Genomic DNA, 15,796 nt, shown 5'->3' on the forward strand with positions numbered 1-15,796 from the left:
AATATACAATTATGCCGTCACGTCATTGAGACTACCATAGCATCTTACTTACATGTCCACCAATCAGTACATTTTTAACAATTGGTTAAATGAAGCATTTATGTTTGTGTTTCTTACACAAACTACTTCCTTATCACAACAGGCGGTAAAGATTTCAACAGGTGTTTGTAGAAAACTTAATTAATGTATCATGGTTTTCGCCATATTTCACAGTTTCTTATGGTTAACATTGAAGGAATAAAACATAAACGGTCTATCTTGCAAATGCAAGAACTCTATAAGCCACACTGCTTATTCACTCGGTCGGACATCCGGGAACATTGTCCCCTTTGCACAAGCGCGCGCATAGCAACCAGCTCGAGAAAGGGGAACTGCACATGCGCTGCACATGCAAACACTGGTTTTACAAGACTATTTCCCCTTTGTGACGTCAGCCCGCCAAGAGAATGGACTTACATTCCACACTGAGAAATGCCAACTTCTTTGCATTACCATTTTCACATTAGTCTCAGTAAAACAAGTAAGCGGGATTGAGACTGTTCAGACCATCTAAAAGGTTTCATGTTATACAAATATACGCTTGTTGTTATCTTTACCCTGCATTGGTGTAAATTGGTGAAAAATTGGCCAAAACGGAAATTATCATCTTTGTCTCGCATATGTTGCACCAATTCACCTTCAAGAAACCTAAAGACGAGACTCTCACATTGGAGGGAATTATGGGTCCCATCTGATTTCAAGGTGCAGGGTATCAAGAGAATATGAGCTTTATTATTCCACCCTAGTCTCTAAGACGTAGGGTTGGTTAGTTTGATTTAGCCGAGACCTGCATAGGCCTGACTAACTTCATTTAAATAAATTAAATAGGTTTGAACTTATCAATAGTGTGATATGTTACTAACTGATATCACTTCAAAATGTTACATTATTAAGAATGTCAAAATTCGGAAGGAAAAAAGAAATTTTGTTTTTCAAGACAAGGTTCTTTCTAAAGACACCATATTTTTTGCCACAAGATTCAGTTTCTGTGGCCATAATACTAAAATATGCCCAGAAGATCCATATAGTTTTTTGATGATTTCTCCGGAAATATACCAATTTGGAACGTCTAATTTCAGCATGTTAATGAGAAAAATATGAGCTTTCACCTGATTTTTCACCTGATTTTTGACAAAATCGGCATTTTGATGGGGGTAAAGTGATTGGATGAGGTTGTCAATCAGGTTACCCACCTTTAAGGGGCTGTGCAATAATTATGAGCCCGAGGGGGTAAAATTTCCAAACAGCTCGCCAAAAATTGCTTGCCCCCCCTCTCTGGCCCGCAAGGAATCGATTGCCCCCCCCCCTCTCGGCCTGCCAAAAATTCTTTGCCCCCCCCCCTTGCGCATGCCAAATTTTCGGGATTCCAATTTACAAAATTTAAATGGTCTAGATACATTTTGCGCGCGCAGCGAGCAGGAACATGTGCATATATAAGCTTTTCCGTACTGTTTTCCTAAGCCTTTTTAGAGCGTTTTATTTAAACGGCGCCCCATGAATGTGTGCCAAAAAAGCGCTTGCCCCCCCTTCTTGGCTTGCCAAAATTGCTTGCCCCACCCCCCTTCGGCTCGCCACCCCCCCATTTTACTCTCTCCCAGGGCTCATAATAATTGCACAGCCTCTAAACATGACAAACAAATAAAAACAATACCTACACAATACAATTTGTGCGTGTGATTTAAATGAACGAAGTAAACATGAGATAAATCAATTGTCACAAAATGCCAGAATAAACAAATGTGTTTTCATAGAAGATTTAAATTGTACAAGAGTCTTAGAGTATTTCACATTATATGAAAAATCGTTCCAAAGTTCAATCGTTCCAAGTATGGCACAAACTTTGAGTATATTTTTGAAACGAAGAAAAATTGAGAGATTGAACTATTACGATGTGGTGGAGAAAATGTGTTGGTTAATGTAAATCAGGTTGCAGTTACGTTTGGCATGATTTCTGTTTGCGTTTTCCTTTGTGAGTAATACGATGTTTTCTGGTCGGGATTTCAAGAGATGTTATATGTGCTTCTGAAGATCCAATGGTAATGGAGAAGAAGATTAAAGTGCTAGAAGTTCAGATCGTTCATACACCACTTTTCTTTGATGTTTTATTATTCTTGTGCCAAGAAATTTAAGACATCTAGGCTGTTGCTGTTTTGCTTTACTATAATAATTCCCACAGTCAGTTTCCATACATGATTCTGTGTGTTGGCACAAGAGCCCAGACAGGAGGATGATGACCATGAGAAATTCCATTGTTTAATTTTGTCAGTGAAGTAACTTCGATTACCCATCAGCATTCTACCCTGTTACAAGTGATTTGTCACCCAAGGTTAAATAAGAAATAAATTAAATAAATAAAATATAGACACACAAAGTCCATGGTTTAAAGTCCACTTTTAACAATAGCTAATAACCAAAAACAAAAACAATTTTGTTTGCAGTACCAGGTCTGAAAAATGCAATTAGCAAGGCTGTTTTTTTATTTGTTGTTTTTGAATACAAACAAGTACTGCAATGGGGTATCTTTTTAAAAATATTGCAAGAAGATAAAACACATGCAATCAACACCTTTCAACCTTCATTAACCCTAATAGGCATGAGTTACTACAAAATACTACAAACAACTTCACTGCACGCTTTTGTTGGCCCTGCCAGCGAAAGACCCGTGGCTAAAGTGTCGGCGACCTAGTGCTTAGGGGTCTTGGTTTTGAATCCCACCCAGAGCAAACAACTAGTAACTTCTTTGTTTGTTTTCTATATTTATTCCTTCCTTCTTTTCCTCCCAGTCGCCAAAAAACTCTTCGGTATTTAGGGTAAAGAAAATAAAACAGACAAAATTCCCACTGTTCACCAACTCTACAAGTTCGAATTGAGCTGAAATGTCAGCATGTTCTTTTTTTCCTTGGGGAGGGGGTGATTGGAATCGTAGCAGGTAACGGGCAAGCTCTGATCTAAACACAGTAACGGGTGTCAGCTCAGGTGTATGGTGGATTGACCAAGTATTTAGTTATTATGAAATGAGCAAACGAACTTTTATTTTGCCTTATTTTGTATTTTATCAAATTCAAAATATATATCACGTATACCTTATGGCTATTTTTGCATTTTATATTTGTCAAGTCAACATACTTAAATTTGTAATAGATTCAGAGATATCGCATATGCCCAAGAGAATTTGACCCACTAAGTTGGACACTAGCGCCTTCTCCATTTAAGATTCAATCCCTTCAAATGCTTTGGTGAATGAACATGGATGTAACTGTAATTGTACACCAGTATGTTGATGTTCGCACAACCACTGTTCTCCTCCTTTTGACCATCCTTATGATTGTGTTGTGGAGCCGACGCCGACCCAATCTCCCTCCTGGACCATGGGCCCCATGGCCCGTTTTGGAGTGCCCTTCCCAATTTGATCTTTACAGCATGGTGGACTGGAAACACCAAAGTCAATCAGCTACTATCATATCTTGCGGGGCAGTACGGTAATGTGTATAGCATGTATGTGGGAAACCGTTTGGTTGTAGTCCTCAATACACACGACGCTATTCGAGAAGCTTTCCGCAATCCGGATATAGCAGCTAGACCAGAAAATTCTACTAGGAAGAAGCTAAAGAATGGACACGGTAAGTGGGTAAGGTTGATAATAGACTATGCCATAGTCGATTTTTGATAAATAAAAATGTTATTAATCATGATGAACGCATTCAGTTGAACTCGAAACTATACTGATATTTAGTAGGCCTACATTAAAATACTAGTATAAAATGGTTATGAAAAAGTTTAGGCTATATAATTATATTTGTGACAGTAAAAGTAAAGTATAGGCCCTACGTAGGCTTATATTATTGAATGCAGATATCATAATGGCATAATTATAACTGTGATTATAATGACACTTCAATACTGAATAATTCTAATTTTAGAATCTGCCAGTTTATTATCGAAGCTAACAAACAGAGGGCGTACGGTGACTGAAAAGATCAGTTGTGAAAATCTATCAATTGTGCACTCATTAATTAAATCAGAGTTTTAAGCTTAAATGTAATAGCCAGAGTAGTGCACAATTGGCAAGTGGACTACGGAGAAGTCTAGGTTGATAACGAATACACATTATTTTTATGTGTGTTTAGCTATTTTCCGATTTGAAATGAATTTCTTATAATGTAGGTATTAATGTTATTTTGATTAAATAGCTGTCGTCTGATAAACATATTATGCACATAAACCCTTAAAGGAAGTTAATTGAATACGACCATTTGCCGAATTCATCGGATCCATTAGATTTCACAGATGTACCTTTAAAGGTAATTGCCTCGTGCTAAAACCCCGGGGGGGGGGGGGGGGGCCCCGTACTTGACTTGCTACGCCCCCGCGTCCAAGAAAAACGTCTAAAAGGGTATGTTTTTCACCACACAGCGGCGTCGACGTCTTTTTGAAAAAGGGGTACTTTTTCAGAAGGCATCGCCATTTAGGGGTCTCTTTTCAGCCAAATCCTTAGACGTTTAGGGTTAGTAATATTATTGTTTGAGTGAGTTTGCACTAATTTGATTAAAATCACCACTTTTTAATTGATTCTTGTTACTTTTGTGCATGTTTTCTTCACTATCTATATGTCTGCAACATCAAAAAGACACCTTGGGTATCAAATTAGCTCATTTTCCTGTTTACGCCACTTAGGGTATCAATATAGATATTTAAGTTGACGCCATTTAGGGTATGGTTTTTGCATGTTCTACGCCATTTAGGGTAGGATTTTGCATGTGTTTCGCCATTAAGGGGTGCAATTTGGTTATGTGAAAATTCGCCATTAAGGGTGCATTTCAGAGGTGTTCGGACGCGGGTGGGAGGCACTTTTGTGTGAGAGTGAGCCGCCCCCCCGGGGGCTAAAACCTATTGAACAAACAGCAGATACCAATGTGTAACTTTTGTTCCTGTCGCGTCGCAGCAAAAAAAAAAAAATTCTATTGTGAAGGATTTTTAATTTATGAAGGTTTTGAAATTTGTTTTTAATCAAAGTCCTGTACCCTGGACCATATTTTGAATTCTGCAGTAATTGCTTAAGAAGGTCCACATTCAGCTAAATCAAACCTATTTCAACATAATATTTTTGTTCCAAGATGTACCGTGAATCAAACAGACACAAAGAATTGCTCTCTAAATAGTACTAGCGCAATTAAATACTTTCGTAAAATGTATTTCTCTATTAGAAAATATTGCTGAACTGATTATTATTACTTGTCAATTTTGCATTAAGGCATTGCTACGGCAAACGGTGCTGCGTGGTATCAGCAACGCAAGTTTTCAGCAGTAACTTTAAGTAACTTTGGCATAGGCAAATCTTCTTTCCAAGATCAGATAGCTGAGGAAGTTAAGGCCGTTGCAGCCGAATTCAACAAGTTCGACGAAAAGCCGTTTGATCCCACCTTATTCTTGAGTAATGCCACTTCTAACGTGATCTGTTCGGTGATTTTTGGAAAACGTTTCGATTACTCTGACGCTGTGTTTCATCAATTGCTTAGGCTTGTGAACAGACAGGTATTCGTATAAGAACTTATTAAAGGAGTGTTTTGTGATTCTAGCATACTCTTATTATAGTATGTTTGAGTAGATATCCACGAAAAAAGTTTATTCCCAAATTTCAGTTGATTTTCATTTTACATTTGCGAGGTATGCATGATCATGTACATCTATGATAGACTATGCTGTAATTTCGTTCCGTTAAACAGAACGTAAATTCAAATGTGATAATGTGTTTTTGCTAAAAGAATGAATATGCAAGAAAAATTGTGCACCAACAAATATTATGCAGTCAGATGTTATAAAATTCTCAATTTGTTTGTGAAAAATGGAGGATGAGGTTATGAATCACGAAATGCACCTTTAAGTACCAATGTAAAAACGGAGAATTTAGTATAAGTAAAAATTTCATTTCTTTTTCCATTGTATAACCCGAACCCGTATTTTAATACCCGAATAATACAGAACTTTAATAGCTGATGTGTTCATGTGGTTGAGGAATAAAATAGCTACCACATACTTGGACAATAGCTGCTCATGCGCAGTAATTTGTCCTCAGGATACAGATTATTGACTGGTGTTTAAATCCGTGTCATTTCTTATTTTGTGTGTTATTCAATTTAGGTTGAAAAGATTGGCTCCGGTCTTTTTCAAATCTTTGTCCCTGCCTTTGAATACATCCATCCGAACATCGATGACGAATTGCTGCAGATTAATATTGAACAAAAAGAATTTATTGGCAGTATAGTATCTGATCACAAGAAGACATTTGATCCGGATAATTTGCGTGATTATGTAGACGTGTATCTTAATGAAATCCAGCGAAATCAGGGCTCATCAAAATCTTCTGAGCTGAATGATCCTAATCTTCTTTCGACTTTGGTGCAATTATTTGTTACTGGAACTGAAACCGCTTCGACAACAATTAGATGGATTCTGTTGTATCTCATTGCAAATCCTGATATCCAGTTGCGAGTTCAAAATGAAATTGACCATGTCGTTGGCCGAAACCGTCTACCGCGGCTTACGGATAGAAGTCAGATGCCTTATACACAAGCTACAATACACGAAGTACAGCGAATATCCAGCGTCGTTGTATTGGGTATACCACATATGACGTCACGTGATACCACTGTAAAGGGATATACAGTTCCGCAAGGATCGCTCGTTGTGCCCAATATGTACAAAGTTGATCACGATCAAGCAGTATGGAACCAGCCATGGGAATTAAAGCCAGAGAGGTTTATTGACGAGAATGGGACTTTTTGTCCGTCAGAAAACGTATTGCCATTCAGTGTGGGTAAGTTTGAAAGCGTCAGGAACAATAAAATTTACACGATTGACGCTTGCTCGATCTCTCCATTGCAAATTTATCCGCGTTTCAGTAGAAATGTCTCAGTAAAGTAATTTTTAGAACTGGTCAGCGGGAGGACTGTCCAGACCATCTGAACTGTTGCCCGGTATACAAATGTTCGTCCTTTTGCCATCTTTGTACCTTCCCCTTAACAAGCTTTGACAACTGCACCCATCGTATAGTGATCGTAGATGTATTGCCATAATTATTATTCTTGTCGCGGCTCGCGGGCCATTTTTTGGGATGTGGGCCCACTGTGGGAAAATGTTGAATGTTAGGTGCATTCTGAGGCCTTGAGCGGCTTCAGATGCTGAATGGAACAAAATAACCCAATGTGAGGGAATGACAAGATTATTTACGTACACTCCAATAATTTCATACTTTTATTTGCCCGTGCAAACATTTGGACTTACCAGAAATTAGTCAATTAAAGAGTTTGGTTCCAAAAGGCATTAAGTGCAAAAGCTGCTTTGTGGATTTTAACCTTGCCAATTTAATAACATTAGAGCAGTATAATAGTTATAACAATTTTTGGCTATTTAAAAAAACACCCTCCCACGTACATGCGAAGAAGAAAACAATAAATATAAAAGAATTGTTTTTTGTTCCAAAAGGTATTAAGTCCAATGGCAGCTATTTTAAAACTCGGCATTGGATAATTTTAGGGGATAAAATGATATTGAAAATAGTTGAGAATAGGCTAGAGTTACAAACATATCCGTTCCAATCGTTAAATGTTATTTAAACTTTAAAATGTAAAAAGTAAAAAAAAAAATATATATATACCGGAAATATGTGAAACAAGGCCGCTATTGGACTTTTGGAAACAACCTCTTCAATGGTTAAGTCACAGAGACAGAACAGCATTAGAGACACTATAATACTCTGTTGTGTTATTTCCTCTGCAGGTCGCCGTTCCTGCATCGGTGAAAATTTGGCTAAAAAGGAAATGTTCATCTTTGTCTCGCATCTGTTGCACCAATTCACCTTCAAGAAACCTAAAGATGAAATTCTTTCATTGGAGGGAATAATGGGCGGAGCCTATACCCCATCTGATTACAAGGTGCAGGCTATCAAGAGAATTTGACCTTTTTTATCTTTATCTTTCGACAGCCATGGTGGTACTGTCTATGATTTATTAAATATTTTCAACAAAATAAGATGGCTGATTTTTGAACACAAACAACATAAAACAACAATGACATAGATGTTGTGACGATATATATATTTATATCCTTAAAAGTTATTTTGCACTGGACATCATGGGCGTTGACCGCCAATCGATTTCAGCTAGGCCTATATGTGACGTGTCCGCATATGTTATCAATGGAGTGTACAATAATGCATTGAATATTGAAGCTTGCTTTCTTTAGTCAGTCCTTATAAGCGCGGCTTTGTATTGTGCCTGATTGTTCATTAAGCCGTCATAAACTGTGGCGTGGTATGTAGATCTAAACATTCAACCTATGTGGCTATTTTGGAATTTATTAGAAATTAGTAATTATGTTGAAAATAATGAGACAACTGTTGGGATTTTCCTAGACTTTTCAAAAGCCTTTGACACTATCGACCACAATATTTTATTACATAAATTGGAACATAGTGGTTTTAGAGGAAACGTTTTAAATTGGTTTGAAGATTACTTACATAATAGAAAACAGTATGTGTATTACAATTCATGTAAATTTGAATATAAAGATATAATATTTGGAGTACCTCAAGGCTCCATCCCAGGCCCATTATTGATCATTTTGTATATTAATGATATCATAAATACTTCCACCATTCTAAAAGTTGTCTTGTTTGCCGATGATACTACTATAACCTATTCACATAAGGACATTGAATTAAAAGAAGTTAATAATTGGTTTAAGGCTAATAAGCTATCAGTGAATGCAAGCAAGACTAATCATAAGGTGCTTGGTACACATCACAAAACATCACGCGTATTGTACAATGTTACCAATAATATTATATTAGATAATGTAATCCTGAAAAGGATGAATAAGACCAAATTTCTTGGAGTGACAATTGATGAGAATCTAACTTGGAAATTTCATCTCAAAGAATATATCTAGAGGTGTTGGTGTAATAAACCAACTGAAACATTTTGTTCCCGAGCGAATAATGTATTCACTATATTGTACTTTAATACTTCCTGACATAAACTACGGTATCTTAGCATGGGGAAATACTTGTCAAAAATATTTGGAAAAGATTTTCAAACTTCAAAAAGAAAGCCCTTAGAATGATATCGAATAGTCACTTTTTAAGTCACTCAGTCCCTCATTTTCAAGAATTACAATTTGCTTAATGTTTATGATATGATACTTATGATCTTATGGTATTTTTCCACGTTGCCAATTTTACATGTGATGTAGAATAGGCGATGCCAAACCCAAATACTTCTTAACTTTATATCTTGCTTAGGGTTATTTGCAAATTGGCTTAGAAGAAAGTTCAAAACCTCTCACCGCTTTTGTGACACTAGATGGCCTATTTGAATTTCAAAGAATGCCATTTGGCCTTCATAACGCTCCGGCTACGTTTCAGCGCGCTATGCAAGAAGTATTGAGAAGTCTTAACTGGCAGTTTGTTCTATGTTATCTTGATGACGTCATCATTAATTCAGTAAGCATTTATGTCATCTAAAACAAGTGTTTGACCGTTTTCGTCAAGCTGGCCTAAAACTACAGCCAAAGAAATGTTCATTTGGTCAGAAAAAAGTGAAATACTTGGATCATATAGTGAGTGAAAATGGTGTTGCGACAGATCCTGACAAAGTCAAAATTGTGAAGGAGTATCCCCTACCTACCAAGGTCATTTTGGGGTTTTGTAGGGTACTACAGAAAATACATCACAGATTTGTGTAAGATTGCAGAACCCCACACCAATTTAACAAGTCGTTTATGAATAGCCTCAGATTTTGACATATTTATTTTGCACCAAGAGAGTTTTATCAAAATGATCAAGAGTATAAAAACCTTTTTTTTTTCCTTATCTCCAATCTTAATGCCATTAATTTTGTCATTTTCCCTTATACCAATACACTTCAATCACGCACAGAAACAATAAGATGAAATCGGACAACCCTGAAATACGTTCTAACAAAATTTCATCAGATAAAAACCCATTGTTTGAAATGAAACATTTTCTATTGCAATAAAATGTTTTCACCCCTTGAATAAAATAATTTCTAACATCAAATGCCTCCAAAACTTGAAATAAATAATCATGTTCCACACTATCAAATGTTTTTTCAATATCTAACAAGACAATGGAACCTGAAATATCGTTCTAATCACAATAATCAATAATATCAATAATTGTTCTGATATTATTACCAATATTTCTCCCCTTAATAAAGCCATACTGATCTTCATGGATAATTTCATGCAAAAATAATTTAAATCGATTTGCCATGATTTTAGCAATAAATTAAGGAGAGAAATAGGCATATAATTCCTAATAAAATCTTTGTCTTTTTAAGTAATAGGGTCAATACACCAGCACGCAGAGAGATAGACATGAAACCTTGTCAAAAGAGTAGAATTCCACAGGCATCCCATCATACCCAGGAGTTTTATTCAATAATTTAATCAATAATATCAATAATTGTTCTGATATTATAACCAATATTTCTATTCAGGTTCACGGTCTTCAAAGATTGAACAATTTCAGCTTAAGTAGATCTCACACCACCAAATCAGAGTCCCATAGAGATATGTGCTAAATTTGCCTTAAGAAAACGTCATTTTTTCTTCACAGGAGCGACTCAGTTTTAAGCGACAGCTATGATGGGAAAAAATATAGGTTGACCGTCATTATTTTTTACGACTGGCCCTCGAAGTCTACGATGTCTGGGAATTGCCTATTTTACAGGCAAAACCATGCCAGTGTTTCTGTAAAGAAAAGGCTGCTTAAAATCATTAAAAGTTATTTGATCTCGCTCATCTGTGGCACACTTGCAGGAAATAATATTACTAATCATGACCAATGCAAATTTGGCTAAAATTATGCAAATTTCTGCTCATTTTAATGCTTAAATTGAGAATGCATGGTTTTTTTCTAAGAAGTGAAATTAAGGGCGCACAACGATATAATTCTATTTGGTGGTGTGAAATCTTAAGACTGGGGGTCTGGATCAATTCAGCAATGTGCGGACAAAGCCAAAAATAAAGGTTCATGGAATTTGCCTAAATCTTGTGATAGGAAAGGTATTTGGGTCTAATGATTTTGTAACTTGATCAAAAATTCGAAAATCCCTTGTTGCCATGGTAACGGTTCTTTGAAGATTGCCACAGGGAAAGTACATTTTTTAAATTTTACAGTTCGAAAAAGACACATTTTTCTAGCTAGCACTAATGAAATTGCAAAAAGTATGGAACAATTTAAATTGCTGCTGATAAATACCTATGTATTAGACGTTACAAAAATAGTATTGCCAGTTTTCTCACCCACCTAGAATATTGTGTAATATGCAATGCAAAATCCCTCTTTTTGCAATTTTTTCATTAGTAAAAGTGGTATAACTTTGAAATTCAATAACTCTCAAGAAGAAGTTTGCTGATTAAAGTCAGGGGTTGGATGAGAATGACTATGAATGGGGATGATCAACCAAAAAAAAAAAAAAATTGGGGTCTTTACCCCATAACGAAGTTTTACTTTGAAGAAAGTTCGCTATTTTCGATAAAAATTAGCTAATTACATAGCACTTTCACAGTATAAAAAAATCCTTTATTGGCTTGTGATTTGCAAATAACATACCCAGAATAGTTCATTGACCCATCATAACCATTGGTTATCATTTATTTAAGTAATTTTCACTTAGTAAACTGCCAGTGACCCTCCCCAGCCATATGATTTAATGCATGAAAAATGTGCAAGGTTGGGCGCAAAATGGTTACCATGGGCATTAATTTCTTGGTGGTGGTTATTTGTCTTTTACAATCTCTACTCTTCCTAAACAATGGATAAATCGATTATAACTATTGAAACCAAATAAAACACATTATATTTCAGTTGGTCACTACTCTAGAGTAGGCTAGGGGTTTTCCATGTATAATAATCATTTCTACTTCTTATGTGCCATTAGTGCCTATATTCACTAATGGACTCATTGATTGACTTTATCTGAAATACCTCACCAATAATCTAAATATGGTTTAAACATAATGACAATGTGATAATTTCGTGGATTTATAATATGTCACCCTGCATTAATTTGGGCATCTTGTCCAGATTTTGTCCTGAGTTTTTGTTCCTCCTTGTATTCTTGCATTGCTTATATTTTGTATTTTGCATACCTGAATAAAGGTTGATATAACAAAGTCCTTTTTACCAGTTGTTTTTATCTTATCTGGGGTTTATAGCAACAACAGCAACTGGCATACCAAGTAACATTTTTCTTTGTTTTATACAATGTTATCTATAAATGTAGTTCTAAGACTGCATGATACTGAAAACAAATCTCAAATGTAAGAAAGATCAAACATTGTACAAAACAATAGAAAAATGTTTATAAAAACATGGGGGACTGGACAATGCACTTGAATTATTGTTTTTAAAATGCTATGTCACAGTTTTTGCTGAACCATGAAATGGTCTCAGCCTATATTAGTGTATGTTAACTTACTTACTTGCTTACTTACTTACTTCCTTACCAACCTTTTGGTCTGAAATGGACATATCTTTAAATGCCACGAAGGTATGAACCCCCAAGTGGTGTCAAATGAAAGAGAAAGAAGTAAAGAATATGATAAAGAAACACAGGGGGTGCTACTGCTAATAGTTTTAAAGTTGTGGTCCATTTTGATTCAGAAGTCGCCCAATTGGGCTACTAAATCACAGATTTGCACTGGGAGACAGCTTGTCTGCTATTTTGATAACAAGCATATTGCTTCCAAGAAAGTGAAGTAAATATTGTGAAAATTCCCAAAGTATTATTAAAACAGTATCTTAACCACAGTATGGACCAAACTGGACATGTCTAAGATCGCCCACTATAGCCCATTTTGTGGTTAGTATTTAGATCACAGGAAATTACGGCGCCCCATGATGCATTTATGAAAATACACACTAAGGGTATGTGATAAATGCTATATACAGTACAGTGCCTCTGAATGCTGTAGTTGCCTCTGATTGCGCAATAATGGTGAATACTTGTGCGGTGGGGGTTTGGTGGTTAAATGTTATTCCTTCCCATGATGCATTTATGAAAATCAATACATACACACTATAAGGCTTCAAGGTAAATGCTGTATAGTTTCTACCAACATTTTGAAATATGTCCGACTCCGATTGAGCTAAAACTTGGTACAAATAATCCTTGATCATAAGGGGATCATGAAACAGCATCTGAGGTCATCCAAGGTCAAAGGTCAAATGTTAAAGCTGCTCCGATGGGGCTGTAACTCTGGGAAAACAATCCCCGGCACTTGGGGAGTATGAAACGGCAAAGGTCATCTGAAGTCAAAGGTCAGGTCAAATTTAAAGTTGCTCCGATTGGGCTGTAACTTGGAGAAAATGATCCCTGATACTTGGGTAGTATGAAACCGCCAAGGTCATGTGAGGTCAAAGGTCAGGTCAAATTTAATGTTCCTCCGATGGGGCTGTAACTGGGGAAAAACAATCCGTGGCATTTGGGAAGTATGAAACTTCAAAGGACATCTGAGGTCAAAGGTGGGGCCAAATTTATAGTTGCTCCGATCGGGCTTGGTTCAGCTATGGTGCGGTTACCACTCTTGTTTTTTTGTTTTTTTGAAAGTTAAATGTGGACATGGTGAAGCCATTGCCAACCCATCATTAAGTGATGCTCAGGTCTTTACTTTGTGTAGATTGTTAGAATTATAAACAGAGTCGCTCATGTGTGTGATTTTCTAATGAGATCATGAACAGAGTTTTGATGTTTGTAATTTTGTCATATTTTCCTGACTGAATGTGAGCTACTAGCGTCAATGCTTCAATGCTTTATGTATGTCGATGTACATGTTTAATTGGGTAACTGAATAGCGTTTGCAATACCTCTTGAATCCACCGTAGCTAGTAGATTCATCTACTGAAGATAAAGCTTCACATACTTCCTATTGCTGATTGGTGTTCTCGTAGAATTGGTGAACACTGGGTTAGTACTAGTAGCTGCCTGATGTTAAAAGTAGCACATGTTGTCATGATGTTGTTGATTTTCAAATGTTTCTTGGTTAACATTGTCTGATGTTGAATTCCCTGAAGATCCATCTGCTGGAGATGAAACTTTACATGCTTCCTAATGTTGAGGGCTAGGCTTAAAACTTCCAAACGGCGTGCCAAAAAGAATTGCTTGCCCCTTCCGGCCTGCCAACAAATCTTTGCCCCCCCCCCCGCACATGAAATATGTTTGAGTTCCCAATTTGCAAACCTTATAATAATGGTCTAGATGTACTTGTATAATGCAAGCGTAGTGAGCAAAGAATTTTTGCATATTTGAACATTTATGCACTGTTTTTCTAGGCCCTTATCAGAGCGTGTCTGTAGTATAGTCTGCCCTGTAAATGTGCTCCAATATCCATTGCCACCACCTAGCTTGCAGTGGCAAACAAAAACCTGGGCAAATCAGATGTGTCGTTTACCGGTATATTGTCAGCCCGGGATTGTCAGTACCCTATGAGCTCCTTTGCGACGGCTAGGAACCATGGTATAGGTTCATGTACTAGACCCCTCACCCCTTTGACCTTTCAAAATTGCTCCCCCCTTTTTTGGGGTTGCCAAAAATTCTTGGACAACCCCCCCCATATTTACCCTTCCTACAGGGCTTATCATTATTGCACAGCCCTTGATTGGTGTTCTCGTAGAGTTGGTGAACTCTGTTGTTTGTACCGGGTATCTAACTGTCTGATGCTAAAAGCAGTGGCAAACTTACAAAAACCTGGGCAAATCAGATATGTCGTTTACCGGTATATTGACACTACCCTATGAGCTCCTCTGCGACGGCTAGGAACCATGGTATAGGTTCATGTACTAGACCCCTCACCCCTTTGACCTGCCAACAATTGCTCTCCCTTTGGGGGTTGCCAAAAGATTCTTGGACACCCCCCATATTTACCCTTCCTACAGGGCTTATCATTATTGCACAGCCCCTGATTGGTGTTCTCGTAAAGTTGGTGAACTCTGTTGTTTGTACCGGGTTGCTAAAGGCCCCCCGGGGGCACTTCAATATGAAATGGATATAGGTGTAGGGCTGGCACTTTTGCACTAAGGGGCATTCGGTGAGAGCAAAATGTAAAAAATATGGGGTCATTGGGTGAGAGCATGATTTTTGGCATTCGGTGAGAGCAAATGTAAAAATATGGGGTCATTGGGTGAGAACATGACCTTTTTTAAATGGAATCTTTGGGTGAAGAGCCGAAACAGCACCGCAAAAACCTCGAAAATCAAATTTCTAGTTCTAAATGGCTTCAAATTTCATTGTTTTTTCAAAAGAAGTAACAAAATCAGTGATGAATGAAAGTTGCTGCTGAAATTGAACTTGTAAGGGTCTTTGGGTGACAGATCAAATGGAAAAATAGGGGGTCTTCGGGTGACAGAGTATGTGTTCGTAAAAAAATATGGGGTCTTTGGGTGACAGTGATGCTGAAAAAGGGGGTCTTAACAGCCATACATACGCGTCACCTCCAAAGTTGAGTGCCCCCCGGGCTAAAAGCGACCTGTCTTCCAAGCGCTGCCCTCTATCTGTATTTGAATAGCGCTGCGATCTGTCTCATCTGCTTAATATGCTTAAAAGGCCTGTATGTATAATATAGCTTGTTTGTACCATTTAAAACTGAGACTAAAATTTAAGAAGTCACTTAATCTTTTCATCAATAGAAATATATTCAATAATTATGTCATTACGGTTATTTAAACACAATCCTT

General features: G+C 37.0%; 1 protein-coding gene across 1 annotated transcript; it reads left to right on the top strand.

Moving 5' to 3' along the window:
• Window positions 1-3,532: 3,532 nt before the first annotated feature.
• LOC140156553 (cytochrome P450 2U1-like) lies at window positions 3,533-7,994 on the top strand. Its single transcript, XM_072179493.1, has 4 exons — window positions 3,533-3,659; window positions 5,291-5,499; window positions 6,178-6,853; window positions 7,816-7,994. Exons 1-4 carry the CDS (start codon window positions 3,533-3,535, stop codon window positions 7,992-7,994), a joined length of 1,191 nt encoding a protein of 396 aa, XP_072035594.1.
• Window positions 7,995-15,796: the final 7,802 nt, after the last annotated feature.

This window comes from Amphiura filiformis, chromosome 7 (genome assembly GCF_039555335.1).
Source record: "Amphiura filiformis chromosome 7, Afil_fr2py, whole genome shotgun sequence".
Classification (NCBI taxonomy): domain Eukaryota; kingdom Metazoa; phylum Echinodermata; class Ophiuroidea; order Amphilepidida; family Amphiuridae; genus Amphiura; species Amphiura filiformis.

Coding starts and splice junctions, on each gene's coding strand:
- LOC140156553 (XM_072179493.1), top strand. CDS start 3,533: ATGTATGTGGGAAACCGTTTGGTTGTAGTCCTCAATACACACGACGCT. Junction 3,660..5,290: donor GAAGCTAAAGAATGGACACG/GTAAGTGGGTAA, acceptor TTTTGCATTAAG/GCATTGCTACGGCAAACGGT. Junction 6,854..7,815: donor CGTATTGCCATTCAGTGTGG/GTAAGTTTGAAA, acceptor TTTCCTCTGCAG/GTCGCCGTTCCTGCATCGGT.